The following is a 17453-nucleotide window of genomic DNA, read 5'->3' as shown; positions in this document are numbered from 1 at the left end:
AATGGAAAACAGAAGCCTTGCTCACATTCTTTCTGATGCATAGAATACAACAAGAAATGGAAAGGAAGGAAACTTAAAATCAGTAAACATTTCATGATAAGTGTGTTATTTTGTTTTTAAAGATAATACACAGCAAATTATTGTATCTTAGAATGGCAAGCACTGTAAGTAGAAGCTTAGTAAAAGTTAAGGAAGGATGAACATTTCTACAGATAACAAGGAAAACAATCACTACATTAGACACAAACACATTAAATGAAATAAACAGTTCTGCCTAAAGGCATAAGTCAATCATCATACATTAAGCTTATGGGAAAACTTGGCTCAAGGCTAGATTAGCTTGTTAAGGATACTGGTGGTTTTACTTTTTTTTTTTTTTTGGCAGCTTCTTCTGACTTGCCAGACTCTAACCCTCATCAAAGATTAAACAAGGTGCCTAAACACAGCTGACAAGTTATTTGCAACACCTGCATGGGACTGACACATAAAACACAAAATCTACAGAAAACTTGTGCTTATCTGGGGCAGCAGTTGGAGGTTATGTAGACTAGCCCTAGGCAATTAAAATGGCACTAGCAACTTGCATTTAGGTAACTGACTCTCAGCCCGGACAGGACACTTCACTGATTCATTCTGGTAGTTCCTATGTCCTTGTTTGTATGATGTTACAGTCCAGCTTACCTTGCCACCATGAAACGTGAGAATGCACAATAGTGTACATTTATACTTTAATTCACACAGGTCAAGCTATTCTGAGATTTGTCTTCAACAGCCTGAAAGACCTATGTCTGAGTCATATGTAGACAGGTTCTTCTCCTCCTATACTCATTCTTAGTGGAACCAGTGCCAACTTCCTGTTGTAGATGGAAAGAGATAAAACTTACTTGGAAATCCTCTGGGCTGCAGTTTTTCTGACCACTGCCTGTCTGTGGTTTGCTGGAGGCTTTGGAACCAGCTGAGAAGGTGTACACTGGGATGGCATCACTTTGTGCAAACTGGCTGCCTTCTGGATACTAGAAGTGGCACTTGATGTCTTGTGGGCACCAGAGCCAGGTGACATAGGTACATGGCTCGTGCTGGATTGCGAGTAGCTGGCAAAGAGAGCCTGGTAAAAGCAAAACAAAACAAAATCATAGTAATTGGTGATCCTCTCCCTGAATATAGCTGATAGCTGACAGATGAGAGTGACATTTTGTAAGGGAGAATCTCTTCTCAGTGAAGGCAACCTCAAAGTTTCAGGAACAGTTTCAAGCACAAAAAGAACAGTTGTCAATGAAGTAGTTTTAAGAGCTCAACTGTAGCATCTAGGAAGGCAGAGAAGCTTATTACTACCACAAAACGATACTGTTCTGGAGGAAAAAGAAACCAAGAGGTCTTCCCCAATCTAATCATGCAATAGGCTCCTATAAACAAAGTTTTTATTGCTTTAACTGACTTTCTGCCTTTATCCTGGTAAGCTGTTCTTTGCCTGCGAGCTGGGATTAAGACAAAGTTCTAGGAGAGAAAAAAAAAGGCTAGGAGGAAGATGTTAAAATACCAGTTCTTCAGTCCAACCCTGTAGGTTCTTCAAGTAATTGGAAAGCTCTAAGGTAAAGTCTCTGAAAAAGGAGACTTGAGGTCAGCAACAAAACAGAAATCCCCAGGAATACCAGGGAACTGAGAATATTTCTATTCGTAAAGCAAGTGGGAGAATAAGTACATTGAAGATTTGACACAGAGATCAAAAGAATCTGCATGTTGTGAGCAATACACTGGCATAGCAGGGAATGGGAAATGACTCCCTATGAAAGCTCTGCAAACTACTCAGCTCTTTTTAGAAAGGAGTAACTTGCTGGGATTTCTGTCTTTACTTTCCTTGAAGTTCCTTAGTTTCCCAGGGCAAAGAGGTAATAGCATAGCCACACAGTTCTGCAGCTAGAGGTCAGTGATAGGAGATGAAGGGGAGAGCTGAGCAATTGCCTGTCACCTCAGCATGACCTTGGCAGCAGTGCACTTCACTGCATTTGTCCATAGCTCCTTCTCTGGTGAAAAACATACAAAGCCACAGAGAGTGGGCTCCAGAGAAAACCACAGTCTGAGGGCTGGCTGAATCTCAGCACACAGACAGGAAAAGCCCCTCTCCCCCGCAGTTCTCTGGTAAATGGCAAGGCAGTGGTGTGTGGGAAGGCGTTTCTGACAGGCTGAGCTCTAGGGAGAAAAGGAAGTGCAGGAGCCAAAACAGGCCTGTTTCCTAACAAAAGTTCACTGACAAGATCCTCTTGAGCTCTCAGTTCTTAACCTCTCCCTCCCCTGAAGCTCTACCTTGATCACAGCCTTCAGCTTTAGAAATAAGTAGCTGGTGTAAGTGCAGAAGTCTGGAAAATTGCAGTCACACCCCACCTCCTCTCAATAAAACAAACCAAAATGAAACATGGTTCAGTATGTTGCATCTTAGAGTCTCCTGCATTAGAGGGCTGGAATAGAGACCCTCAAATCACTGCACCCCCTTCTTACTCAGGGATGCCACTTCACTGTTCCCTGCTTCCCCTATGCATTTTCCTGTGGGTGTTTTTTTTTTTTCTTCTCGTTTTTAAAAGCATTATGATCCTGGTGCCTCCAAAGCACACAGTCTGAACCCCTTCCCTATATTAACAGGAATGTGTAGGGAGGACTATGACTCTCAAGAAAACAGCAAGTATGGATGCTCTAATAAAATCTTATCAGCAAAAGCTAGACTGAGACCTGTCTATGGAAAGATCATGGATGTTTTCTTGAGGATAATGGAATTCCAAAATAGCTTTTGTCTCCATGCTGTGCTGAGATTCTGGCTGCCTTCCAGGCAAAGATAGAAGCTGACACAGACCATGGCTTCTGGATTCAGCTACAAAGCATACTGCCCTGCTGTGAACTCAGTGGGGTCAGAACAGGAAACCAGGAGAAGCTACTGTGCAAATAAAAATGGGCAGCTGAGGAGAACAGAGCCTGACTGCAAAGGTTGGGAAGATGCTCCAGAGATACCAAAAAAGTGGGAGATATGTCTCAGCCCTCAGGGTCCTGAATGTTCTGAACCTAGTGAGAGCAGAAGCCTTAAGAAACTCTGTCAGAAGCAGTCCTGAAGCAGGTAGCACCCTCCAAAATGATGCAGAAAAGGACAGCATTTACCCTATCTAGCACACAGAGAAAGTGATTTTCCCCAAGTCACAGTCAGAAGTAACATGAAAAGCGAGGCTGTGATCTCAGAGAAGATCCTGACTCTCAATCCCCTATTTGCCTCTTTGGATCACACCTTCCCTTGCATCCACACCTACACATGTACACCATAGACAAAGTGTCTCTTTTTGTATTGGATAACACTTTTAATCAGAAAATCTCAACATGTACAGCTTGTCAGTAATAACAATGCACACCTAAGAGTATTAGCCAGTAGCACCTGAACTAGGGCTGCTCATAACTGAAAGCAGGGAGGTACTGCAATACTTTGAAGAAAAGCAGATAAATTAATGAACTTCAAAAACAGAAAGAATGTTCCTGGCACTTACCATCCCTGTATCTAACACCCATTCCTAGCACAGTAATGGAACAAATGTTGCAAGCAAAAACATGCTCATTATGTGACCAAAGAAGCTAATGAAACTCATTTCCTGTGAATCTGTCTTGGTTTTGAATCTTACAGTTTCTAATATAAAGCATGTGCCAAATTATTCTTCCATTCATAGGTTTGAGGTATTCATGGTTTGAGGTATTCTTGTGTGGATTTTCTGCTGTGTAATTAGGAGTGGCCCAATGCTGCAGCTCAGCGGCTACTCAGTAGCTGAGTACCCATCTCAGATTCATAGCACTTTAGTTTTATTTGCATACTTTCATTTGTATAAAATATAGCTTTGAGATTTCTATACCATGGTAATTTGGTATAAATTGAATCAGCAAGCCTGAAAGCAATGAGAGACCCAGCAGTATATGAGAACTGACAAACGTACACACGCATGTACTGCACAAAGATCAGTGCAGCTATGCAGGGAGTTCCTAATTGTTAATGCTGGAAACTGAGATGTTCATAAGGAATAAATTATAACAAGGATTTAGTTAAAACAACAACAACAAACAAACAAACAAACAACCCCAAACCCCAACCTTTTAGAAAAACAACTGCATTTCTGGTAACACTGCAAAAATACAAAGAATCAAAAGGCTTGGATGACTTTTGGATTCATACAAATTGTTTAGCACAGATTCTTCTGAACACATACTAATATGTTCAGCTAAATCAATCTGGATGCAACAATCAGTTGAGTTAACAATTCACAAAATGGCGACAATAGCATATTTTGACCTTATTATTTAACTGTCACAGTGTTAAATTGCAGAAAGAGAAGGATCTTGGGGTCATAAATATATCAAAAGGAAGAGAGAAAATTCAAGGTATTCTCTAGATGTCAATATATTAAAACATACAATATACTAAAATAAACTGATTTGGTGCTTTCTTCCTTTTTCTGTCTTTGATATCAAACTGGAAGCCACATCATTGTACAGGAAAAATACTGAGTGTTAACATTATCCTAATAATAGCGATGAGATTGGAAACATGGGCACAAAGTTTCAGGTGGTGTAAATCACAGACTACTGCTTTCAGAACAGTTGTTCTGCTTTACTTAGACTGAGATTTTGACTCATCAACATCACAAGATTCAAAGAGGAAAGATGGCAGTTAGCACATCTACAGGGAAAACAGTCAGAGGGAAAAAGCTGCAAAGCAAGAATAGCAAGAGACTGCAGCAGTCCAATATATAACAGTTCAGAAAACAGTTAATGATGCTTAAGCTGCATTAAGAGAGAGGCCTTATGTCCTCAGGCAGGAATAACATAGTTCTAGGAATATTAGGAATGTTATCTTGAACACTCAAAATTCTCATTAAGATCAAGTAAACTGTAGGGAATTCAGAAAAGAGTAAGATATGTTAAAAGGAAAGATGATTGCTGAACTTGACGCAATAACACTTCTGAGAACTACCATCTTCAAATGACTGAAAGATGAGAATTATTTAACGGATGAAATTAGTCCAACGTTTTATTGCATAAAATCTACTTACATTTCTGACTGAAAACGTGATCATAACTGACCACACAACTCATTAACATGATTTATGTCTTGTTTAAGATGACTTTTTGTTTTTTATATAAGCAGGATGATTCCTAAATACAACTGAACTTTCCTTATTTAAATTTAGCTTTTTATTCCCACGTGAAATGTTTGGCATAAAGATCTGAACTCAGTAGATGCTAGGCTAAGCAGACTGAACGTAGCCACACAGAGGAGGAACCTCCCTAAAGCTACTGGCATCTTTCCAGTACAGGAAACAATTAGAGAATAAACAAGGATGGTATATTCAGTGCCTTGCCAACTGCAACAGAGATACTAACATTAGGTCATAATGTGTCACATGAGGTCTCCTTTAAACATTAAAAATACTGCTGTAAACCTGGTTTTCTTGTCTTTTGGTTTAATTTTGTAATCCTTGTTCCTTGTTTTTATTGATATCAGATTTAAGCTTCTTGTCTCCACTTTCCAGCTCTGTCCCTTCTATTTTTTTTTTCTTCAGGCTTTGTATTGTCTCTATTCCTGGTCCCTACCACTGCAGAGCTTTATCCGTTTATTTGTCAGGTTGGCATTCAGTCAGCTTGGTGCTTTTCTTTTTATCTGAAGAATAAAATACCTATTCTGCCACTGAAGACCTATTTCCACCACACTGCAGAGTGAGAACTAACTTCCACATACAATGAGTGGAAATTGTTATTATTTTTTTCCTCCTTCTACACAGTATTTGCTGCCCTGCAAGCTGCAAAATGCTTGGAGGAGAAATCATCATTCTGAAGCGTCTGGAAAGCACTCAACCAAGAGTGGGTGCTACCACAAAGAAATACGCAATAAGCTCTCATGATCAGATACATCCACAGCATGGCAGGGGGAGTATTCCTATTACACAAACAATTGGCTAGGAACTTCTATGCTTTCCAACACAGCTAGTTCATCTCCAACATATCGAACTCATTAACGCACAAGCAGAAGCATTTGCCTGCGTTATTAATCATGGTGCTTCTGTCATTTGTTCACATGCTATCCATTTACATACAACTAAACTAGCTTATTTGTCACAGGCAGAAGGAAAAATGGGCAACTAATCATGTTGTATGATCATGCCATACTCAAGGCGCCTTGATAAATACATTTCAGCTACTGACAAATGGCTGGTCTGCCTTCCAACAGGAACTTGAACAATGACGTGAAATGTTTGGCTTGAACATGTCCTGCACATATTTTCTACGACAGTCTTTCAAGTAAAAGACCTTCCCCTATGGGGGACACGTTTATTTTGTTAATAAACTTTCACAACTGCAAAGCGTTACATAGGGGTGGTCAGTGTAAATTAGAGAAACTGACCACAAATCATGGAGATCGTTTTCTAGAGAACATCCTTTATTGGATGCCTAACAGCAGACAAGGCTAAAACAATGGTTACCCAAGCTCTAGAGCAGCCCTTTAATTCTAATTAAGATAATTCAGGAAGATTCAGGACCCACTAAAAAGGGCGAATCCAAAATTGTGGAGCCCACAGTCCCGTATCCCATGCTTTTCCATTCTTGGAATGCAGTGAGGTTAAGTACTTGTTTTCCTCTTTATCATTCCCTCCCCTCATAGTCAACATCTGATGGTGGCACTGAGTCTCCAAAATAGCTCTGCTAGACCTTCCTCCCCCTTTTTATCGCTTGTAGCACTTTGAATGTTAGGAGAAGGAGTGGAATTTCTAAATACACACAGAGTTTTGGGGGATCTTGTCCAACATATTTTCTCAGATCAGAGTATCAACTGTTGATTGTGTCCAGAACAACCAGTTAGTGCTGTGACTGAAAAATATAATCCTTCCGACCCTGTTGGGGACTTCCTATAAAAGGTCCGATTGATTCTAAACTCTAAACACTCCCAACTATGGTATCTTGTCAAATATTAGTAAGCTTTCTCCATTCCAGCATCCATGCCAAGCTGCATGGGGAGAGGGAGTGACAGAGAACATGATACTGTATCAGAAAAAGGCATTACACGGAAGGCATGAGAAAAGAAGACAACAAACAAGGAGATGCAAAGAGCAGCGCTGAATTTGAGGGTCTTAAACTATGCAGAGCTCAGAATAAGAGGTTTACCTTATAGCTTTTCCTGTATCTGTAGTTGTCACTCTGATTAAGGAAACTAGAAATGCCTTCCATACTTTGTTGAAATGATTTTACTACAAGACTGGTCAACACCACTGATACAAGGATGCTTTATCGTGAAAGTGAAGATAAGGCTACGTGAACAGAGGGAGGGGGGAGGTGACAAACTTGAATGTAGCAAACAAAACAATAAAGCACAGGGCAGACTTCACTACATGAGAAGGTACACTTCTGAGAGAGTTGGTAGTGTGAATTAGGTGGCTTAGGTGAGACCACCCAGAAAAAGCGTTGAAATGAAATGCATGAAATCATGCTTCTGATGGGCAGCAGAAAAAAGTAGATTGGACACCAAAGAAGGAGATATAAGGTAGGGAGTGTGCAAGTGACAGAAAAGAAAGGGCAGTGCCTGGATGGTCAGGTCAAAGAACTGAAGTCTAAGAAGGAAGGGATCAATAACAGCAAACTAGAGAGGGAAGTCAGGTAAAACAAAGATGAGAGTAGAGCAATGACTGGGAGGGGCATCAGAGGTTCCACACAACTGTGACTAGAAGGGGAGGTCTGGCTGACTCCATACAAAGTTTATTGTAAGGGGATGTGTTCGAAAGACAATCATGCTATTAAGATATGGTTCTCTGACAGTCCCATGTTCAGCAAATCATACAAAGTTTATTGTAAGGGGATGTGTTCAAAAGACAATCATGCTATTAAGATATGGTTCTCTGACAGTCCCATGTTCAGCAAATCCCTTTCTTCATTAATGGCAACTTCAGAGCAGCCTGAGCCCTGCGGCATAGCAAAGGCCTCAATACTGCAACTCTGAACTGCTTGGCTCAGAGACAGAAGGGAGGGAGAGCAGCAAGGGGGATCTTGTGGGGGTGAGTGGAGGTTTAACAAAGAATCACTTTAACAGAAACTCCTGAGTAATGGCACTGCCCGAGGCCAAGAATAACATAAGCTCAATGTCAGCAATTAGAAGAGGGCTCAGCCAGGCCCCATGGCCAGTTCTGGCCTCCTCACAAGCACAAGCCTGTTTATAGTCCTTTCCCAAGCTCATGAGCAGCCACTGCTACCCACCAAGAGCTCCTTGGATGTGGATGAAAGGAAGACCTCCTGCTCCTGCTCAGAGGGGCAGCAAGAAGTCTGTAGGTGGGGGAATTTGGGGACAGAAACCATGTGGCCATGTAACAGCTTTGAGAGAAGGAGTGTTAGGAGCAAAGGGTGAAGGACCTCTCCTTCAAGATGCTCTGAGAAAAGGATGGGGGCAATTTGCCTAGAAGATATTCTCAAGGACTCTGACCAGTGACTCATATGCTTCATAGGAGGGAGAGTGGGTGTTCAGACCTCCACGTTAGCTCTGCTCATGGTTTTGTTGGAGTCCAGTCCTACCAGACTGTCCAGCAAATATCTCCCTTCTACTTGAGCAGTTTCTTTTGAGTGGAGATTTGTTCACCCAAACACTTATTTTAGCAAGCAATATTTTCAGACATCATCTGGAGGAAAAAAACACACCTCCCTCTGCATAATAACAAAAAAGGGTAACGAGTGCAGCAGTAAGCTAATTGTAATCTTGGAAGATTCCCCAGACAGGACAGAAAAGCTGTTCCAGTCACAGTGGTCCACCCTTGGCATCTAGGAATCACCCAGAGCATCAATAATATAAACCCATTTTTGTATTTCCTCTAGCACTTGGACACTCAGCCCATTTTTTTTTTCTTGCAATTGTAACAGAGGAGTCATAATGTCTGTCAGGTGTCTCAGTGCAAAGCTGTGAAAGGAAATCTTAAATACCGCAATATCAAATGTAAGAGATTATTATTTTGCATCATCATTGTCTCAAAGCTTGCTGAGGACACAGACGAACAAGTTCAGGCAAGTCCTGAGCAAGGGTTGTGAAATCCTTTGTCTGAAGGACACAGATGAACAAGTTCAAGCAAGTCCTGGTCAGGGGTTGAGAGACCTTTTGTCTGGAGAAGTTTGATGGGCAAGGATTGCGAAATCTTTTGTCCGAGGGTGACGGATGGACTGGGCCGGGGGCAACGAGAGAGAGATAAGCTGCAGCTTAATAGCTGCGAAGTGGTCTTTTGTGTGGGCTTATCTCGAGGAAGATGGCCATCTCAGGAAGTACTCGCAGGACTCCTGCTCAAGCACCCAGGGATGTCACGTAGGCAGGAGAAGGAGAAGGATAAAAAGAGGAATCGAAAACCATGAGAGGGTGAAGGTTTTCTGCCATCAGATTCCTCACCACGGAACTCCTGCATGCTGACGGACTCTCCTGGGCCTGCTACCTGAATCCTGCTGCTGCTTCCTCCTGGACTGGCTCTGCGACTTCTTCCTGCTACCTGTTGCTGCCCCAGGCCTTCCACGCTGCTGCTCTCCCCCCCTGCTGCTTCTGCCTCGGACCTTCGGAACGTCGTGCAACGGGACCGCCGCTGGATCCTGGTGGTGACTATCCCCGCTTCATGGCATTCTTGCTTTTTCCTAGCTTTTCTATCGCACTCCTTCCCTTCCCCGTCTCCCTAATTAGACTTGTAATAAACTGGTTGGACTAACATATGAACCGTTGTTTCTTAATCTCACACCGGGTATACAGATAATAAAAGAACCTCAGCTCCTTCCTATAAATTGGAGCGTGACATCAAAATGAATAGGAGACTTTGAGAAGATTTGCAGAAAAAAGTTGCACCTTGCATGAGGGGGAGTGGCCATGCCCCCTGCACACTGTAAGATCTTAAAAGAAATAAATGTGATTTTTTTTGTTTTTAGAAGAAAGATGCAGATTCTCCTAAGTAATTTTTAAGTTTGCTAGCATGCTGCTTTTTGGGTAGCTACATCTTATTAGAAGAAATCCAGGAGGAGAAGAATTTAGTCAAGATAAAGCCTTGATCTGCTTGCCACAGAACATGCAGTTGCCAAATACAATTTCAAGACCCCAGATTTGGAAGCACCAAAATAGGAGTGACCAAGCTTGAAATACTACCCATGAGCAACACAAGTAAAAGCAGAACTGTGCAATTCACTAACAAGATTAAGTGACAAAGAGCTGTGAAGACTATAGACAATTTTAAGGCTGTGTGAGGCAATGTAAGATAATGCTCTGAACTTATGCAGAAAAGAAAGCAAGAACACGCCAACAGCCAGGATGCCAGTGTGGTGAAGAAGGCCAGCAGGAACTGCAGCATCAAAATTTTATTAGAACCACTGCAGGTAATATTAGTCTATTGTTGTAACACACTGGAAGAGCTATTTCTTCAGCAAAAGCTGTGCCACATGTATTGGTTTGAGGTTGGTCCTACTTAGCTAAGACTTGGTCAGCACTATTAGGTCCAAGACAGGAGCTTTCTTAATTACCTGGTGTCGGGCTTGGCTTTGCTCCAATAGCTGTCGTGACTGAAGTTTTTGCTGCTGAAGTTGCTGTACGGCTAAATTCAGCTGATAGTTGGGGTGTGCCAGTGGACTCCGTGTCACTTTGCTGTAGACATTGTTCTCCACCTCCCCCTCCCAGGCAAAACGATCACTCTCTGGAGCCCTGAGAAAAGAAAAGTCATTACATTTCTGCTTGTTTGCCAATATGGACTCTTGCTTACAAGGCACCTAAAACCTCCTTAATACTTAGACAGCTGCGAATTTGTTTTAAGTGGCTCCAACAAGCACAATACCTGCTACAGGTGCCATGTGCCAATTGCTGCCTTGTTGAGGAGTTTCTTGAATTCTATTGGCAGAACTACATTAATAGCTGTACCACCATGTTTGAGAGGAACAATGGAAGACAAAAGAGAAAAACTTAAAATTGGAGCTGTGGCTGATCAGCAGTAAGAAGATGCAGTGTTGCAACAGGAAAAGAACTAAACATTTACATTACTAATGAGATAAGTATTTATTTGCATTTGTAGAAATTGTCAATACACTAACACAAGGCTCATACCAAGTAAATGCATGCTGCAGTGAGGGTAGAATAAAGGCATGCAAAATAATTCCCTCAGAGAGGACAAACAGCTAGTAGGATGAGATTGCAACTGTGGCATACACTGACTCCACACAATTACAATCCAAAAGATGTAAGGGGACTGAAGATGGGTTCACTTCTTTCATCATGTATGTAATGCAATCCTTACCCAGAGAAAAGGCCTCCAGCAAAGAGGCAGTTCTTATAACCCAGGCTTATATGGTGGAAGTTCAGCTGTGGTCTGCAACTTGATAAGTACTGACAGAAGCTCACCAGCTTGCTTTGAAGTTTGTAAGCTGTGGTGAGAAGGCAGTACCAGCACACTTAATGCAGAAGGCTGAGGGGCTTTGCAGAGAACAGGTGGCAGACTGACAGGGCCACAAGTTGTCCTGAAGAGGCTATGATGGCCCAGCAACTCACACACTGTGATCATAAGAGAGGATGCCATACAGCCCACTGTATCCTGACACTGTCTAATAAAACCTTCAAGCCCCAATGCCTGAGCTTCCCAGGCTTCAGTTAATCTCTGTCATGTTTCTCTCAGCCACTCTTTTCAAATGTTTCCGTTTGGTTCCCAGGGCAGACTTTCCTTGTGTTTCTTGTGTATGTCATAACTAACTGGGTTGTAGAAGATACTCATTGTCTTTTACATTTCATGCCATAATTCAGAGTGTAGGTTTGGCAAGAGTGCTAACTGTAGTCTCCTTGTTTCATGATATCATAAAAACTTACAACCTAGCTTCTCTGAATGTGTCACAGCTTCCTCTATAATCTTCATTATCACAGCAGCTCCTTAAAATGTTCTGAATGATGCTTCAAAAAACACCAGAAGAAACTACCAGCCCTATGTACTCTCTCTCAAAAACTGCCTAACGTGTATCTTTCAAAGCAAATTGATAACAAGGACTCTAATGGGTACCTGTCCATACTCAATTCCTCAGCAAGACAGGAGTAAGACAGTCTAGTGGAAAAGAAGTTCAGCCACCAGTATTTCCACCCCTGCTTCCTCCACCGCTACCGCTTTTTTTCTTCTGGGCATTAGCATTCTCTGTTCAAGAGATCCCACTTCCTCACTTTGTTGCTTCCATTGTACCCCAGCAGTGCAATACAGGATGAGTTACTCTTGTTCCCTGCTATCTGCAGCTACACCTCAGCAAGATTCTCAGTCTTTCAATTCTTTTTCTTTCACCAGTGCCTGGAAAACTGTAATGCCACTGAGAAGACTTAGGCCTTGAAGACAAGCTGTAGAGGTTTGAACCTGACTCTGAGGTTAGATCTTTTGGGAGATTAGCTCTCCTCTTCTGAACCTGCCATTCTTCTTCTGTCCTTTTTTTATGGAGCAGGAATCATCTCCTCTTACTGTTTTATAAAATAACAGTTCTCTAACATCATCCAACACCTGAAAATGTTATTATAAAATTAAAATAAATATCTTCTTAGGTTTTCAGCTTTCCTCACTTTCCTCTCCTGCAACACCTAATTTATTTTTTTTTCTTTTCCTTGTTCTTAGACTCTTAGATACTTTTTTTACTCGTGGTCCTGTAAAAGAATCTCAGATACTTTCCCCTTTCTGTTTCTGTCTTCAAACGAGATGAGTACAGGGTAACCTCCACAGCGATTACATTCAGGATGCATATGTTCTTTTTACCTTTCCTCAGTCAGTAACGTGGCCACTGTTCTCTGTTAATGTGGTTCTGTCTGCAATTATTCAGCTATGGATCCATATGTGCTCCTTGGAGATGGGAGACCATCCCAGCACTGTCCTCTACTAGGCACGGGATGCCACAAAAATCAGCACAAAGAATCTTTGAAACAATTCCCAGCTGCCTTCTCTCCAATCTTACAGGCTTACCAAGTGGGCTAACAGCAGGTTGTTGCCATCTGGACTCAACTCTCACCCCAAGGATAAAAACTGGTCTTTCCACAGTGTAGATACTGACTCCCTCACCAATCCAGATGTTAAAGCTCCCTGGACTTTTCCCTTGTGTGAAGAAGCAGCTGTAGTCTCTGTTATTCTTCCAGTAAAGTCAGGGACAAGCACTTAGCTGAAAAGCACAAAGAGCTGTGCTGACCTGGGGATGTACCCTTCGGGAGATAGCTGCAGATCAGCCCTTGAAACAAACATCAACTATAGAAGACACAAAGGTGAGCTCTTCCAGGAGATCCACAGAAGACACATTAGGGCTGGGTAAGCAGTTTGATTAATTACTCATCAGTACTACTAATAGACCATGATCTTCAGTATCTCATTTGAAATAATGTTTTATTTGTCAATTTGCTTTGAGTAACATTTTCACACCAGTTATTCCTCATTTGAGAAAAATTCCTCATTTGAAAAAAATGTTCCTGAAGGAAATAAGCCAGCACGATGCCATGGGGATACCTCTCATGGGTCTAATAACTAGTTAAAAGCACGTGAAACAAGACAGAATAAAAGGACAGTTTCCACATGAATCTGTAGTATGGTCACTGGTGTTCAAAACACTTAGAAATGTTCTAGGAAACAGTGAAATTTTTTAAAAGAGAAAAGTTTGCAGCCAAAAAACTGAAAGTCATTGAGAATTGCGAAACAAACATCACATTACCAAAGAAAATTAGCAAAGGTATGAAACAACATATATTGAGGAATGACTAAATAAATAAGGACTTTTCATTGTGGAAAAAAGGACAACTGAAAGGAAGTAAGAAAAATATATTTAAATTAATGAGGTTCAGGGAGAAGAAAAATGGAGAACAATTACTTCTCATACTGTAAGATGTTGGAAAAAAAATATGAAGCCATCAAACGAGCAGGTTAAAACAAATAAAACGAGGTACTTTTTTTCTTAACACGTAATTAAACTGGATGCCTTCACGTTATAGGAAGCTAGGGATACCAAAAATGTACAGGATTCAAAGTAATTATACAAACTAATGTAAGCAAGAGCCACTAGAACCGTATATACACAAAGATAACACCTCCTGGCCAGAAAATCACTGAGTCCCAGAGAATACTGGGGAATTACCATCATTGCATAACATCACCTAATGCTCTCCCTCCATTGTTTTCCATAGGCTGCTGCCTGAGCAGGACACTGAGCCATATAATCCTTTTGGTCTGAGATAATGCAGTCGATTTTGTTTATGCATCAAGTTTTAAAAAAATCTGCTGCAGGTAGCAGTCAGAAGTTAAGAGGATTCAGTCAAGTTCCACCATTCATTCTAGAAACTAGCACCTGTTCCAATTCCTCTTGTATCATCTCAGAATCTGCAATCCATAAATTCAATCCTTTGATCATAAATAATGCCTAGGAAACAAAAGTTTGAGTGATTTGTTCTAAAACATGAAAGTCAAGATGAAATGAAGGAGATAAAATTGATATAGATGAAAACTCCCCTGAAGCTGGACCTGTTGATAGCCAAACTGGCTTTGTGCCACAGATGTGATATATAGTGACTGCAGTTTGTAGTACTGTGAGGGCCACTAACAGAGTGGCAGAACTTCAGTATCATTTCCTTGATCCCCATTTCTTCTGTTTGAGATACCCAGCAAAGGATTAACTGTTATGGGAAGACAAACTCTGACAGTCCTGTTTTAAAAAATGAACTGAAAATGCTGCCTTGATCCAATGTTTGTTCACTCCCAAAAACTTTCATTTGTTTTCTAACTTGTTTTAATTTTTTTTTTTTCCCCTATTTTAACCAATATGTGATCTATAGCCTAAAATAACTTTTTAATGATATAATATTACCCAGGTAAGTTTAAATTAAACTACACAGGAGGACACTCTTGAAACCATACCAACAAATCTTTAGGAAGAACTAAGTTAGAAAAGCCAAACCAATCCCACTAAACTGGCTAACATTTTCTTGCACTGCAGATGGTCATATGCAAATCCCTACAGTTCCAATACATGTATCTTTCACATCACATGATGCAGCACAACAGTGCTCACTTTTTTTCTAAATACTCTGCTGAAAGTACTGTTGCTTGTCAGAACAGATTTCACTCTCATGACCTGCAAAAACCTTCTGGATTGAATATGCTCGTCAGCTGCCATGGGTTTTTCTTCTTGATAGATGGAAATCAATATAAATTCATAACTTAAAGCATAAAATATTTGATAAGAGAACAAGCACACATTTGCAAATCTTTAGATCACTTTCATAGAGGGGTAGTTTATCAGCACTTTCAGAAAATCCCCATATAACATATTACCAGGTTGCTGATATTACATCTAAGGCCAAACTTCCTTTAGTACAGGAAAATTGAGCTTAGGTGAGACTCAGTATTCTGCTGCAGGTAACACATGCTCCAGCTCTCAGTCTGTTTGCCATGCTCAGAAGAATGCATCATGGTACTGTTACTATTCTCAGCCTCTTCTTGTCAGATGACCTAACAAAGCAAGACAGTGCCTTTACGCCCTTCCTGGAATTAGCTTTTCTGCTTAAGGAATTCAGCAACAGATTCAGCACAGTAATGAAGTCTGTAAAAAGGCTGTAGAGGACCTCACATCTTAATAAGTACTACAGGGTTCACATGGTAGAAAAACTCTATAAAAACAACCTAGCTGAAAGAAAAGCTTTTTCCACAACTCACATCTTTTTAGACAAAGTCAAAAATAATCAGAAAAAAACTTGTACACCCAGTGGAAATGACGGTTCATTAAGAGTCAGTACCCACAGGTTTGCTTGTTTTCAGTTTAGAATTATTGCTTGTACATTATGACTACTTGAACGCACATTTGCTTCTGTCTTTACTACAAAGACTGTCTCTTGGGAATCTCAGACCTTAGAGGTGAGAGAGTCTGGAGAACGGAAGACTTCCCTTTGGTTGAGCAACCATCCAGCCATAATCAAAGTGCACAAATCCACGGGCCCCAGTGGGATATACCCATTCAGATCAATGGGTCTGTTCAGCCTGGGGAAAAGAAGACTGAGAGGGCATTTGATCAATGTTTATGAATATCTAAAATGCCAGAGACAACTGGGCCAGGCCAGACTCTTTTCAGCAGTGTGCAATGGTAGGACAAGGAGTAGTGGCCTAAAAACAGAAAGTAGAAAGCACCATACAAGTACGCGGAAGAACTTCTTCGCAGTGGAGGTGACAGAACACTGAACAGTTTGCCAGAAAAGTTGTGGAGTCTCTTTCTACGGAGATATTCAGTACCTGTTTAGATGGCTACCCATGCGACCTGCTGTAGAAATGTGCTTCAGCACAGAGGTCAGAATTTATGATCTCCAGAGGTCCCTTCCAATCCGTACAATTCTGTGATTACAGAGGACAGATATATACATGAATGCACATACATGCGGATGGGAAACAGAAATTCCTGCCTGTGCCACCAGAGGAGATTGAGTTTCATTCTGTCAGCCAGGCTGGTTGTGAGCTATCTTCTCACTGCTTGCTCAGGATTATTTATGGGTTGCTTAGTCTAGAGACCTGGCCAGGATTCAGACCTTTACTATGTACAGGAAATCTCAGCCTTGGCATTATGGCCCATCTTTTGTAAGCAAGATTTTGTCCTTCCAGCAGCTCTTAGGGCTACTCAGTATTTTTGGCAAGAAACCCACTGTGTTCCTTTCTTTGAACTGCAGTTTTTATAAAGCCTGAGCCAGAATTCCCTCTTCCTCTGCACTGACAGAATGAGACTCTCCGCTGCAAACTTTCTGCCTCACAAAAGATACAAGTTTGCTTTCCAGAGAAATTTCAATATATCTCTCTGTTGTTATGATCACAACCTAGCCTAAAATGCTAGAACACAACGCACTTCAAACCTTCAGGTTTGCTGGTCCTAAATTCTCTTTCCTGCTTTGGTTCTCCATGAGGATGTTACTCAAAAATCATTAGCTCTCTTCTGGTGTAAGCAACACTTTCATAATCAATTACCTTCAGCTGTGCTAGAAGCTAATGCAGATATACTGCAGTTCTACATGCTAACAAAATACTAAATGCTAATACATTTGTTCACTGACTACGGGGGGAAAAAAAGGAAAAAAAAGCTCTAAATAATGTAGCTGCTGTAAGAAAGGAATGGGATGATAAACTTCTACAAAAAAGGAGGATGCTGACTTCTGTCCCCACTTCAAACAGATTTATAAGGAATGCCAAGGAATGAAGCTATAATCAAGTCCACTGAAAGCCAGCCAGAAGATCTTGTAGTTTTTTTGTTACTATCTAACGTATAGCAAGTCCTTACTGAAAGAACAACTTCATTTATGCTTTCATACACATTTCATGCTTTCATTTGAATTTCAGCCGAAGCCTTCTTCCAATGGCACAGCAGGGTGCTTGCTTGATACTGACTCCTGTGTAGCAGGCAACAATACCAATTCATGCTGTATG

General features: G+C 41.1%; 1 protein-coding gene across 1 annotated transcript in view; it reads right to left on the bottom strand.

Annotated features, from left to right (window-relative positions):
* Positions 1-17453, bottom strand: part of TTLL5 (tubulin tyrosine ligase like 5) — a 122699-nt gene that overhangs the window by 14776 nt on the left and 90470 nt on the right. Inside the window, 2 exon segments of the mRNA XM_090141395.1 lie at positions 885-1105; positions 10534-10711. Coding sequence (XP_089997521.1) covers positions 885-1105; positions 10534-10711 — 399 coding nt within the window.

This window comes from Phasianus colchicus, chromosome 5 (genome assembly GCF_987193195.1).
Source record: "Phasianus colchicus chromosome 5, bPhaCol1.hap1.1, whole genome shotgun sequence".
Lineage (NCBI taxonomy): Eukaryota > Metazoa > Chordata > Aves > Galliformes > Phasianidae > Phasianus > Phasianus colchicus.
The sequence above is the reverse complement of the archived record's forward strand: the minus strand, read 5'-3'. Positions and strand labels throughout refer to the sequence as shown.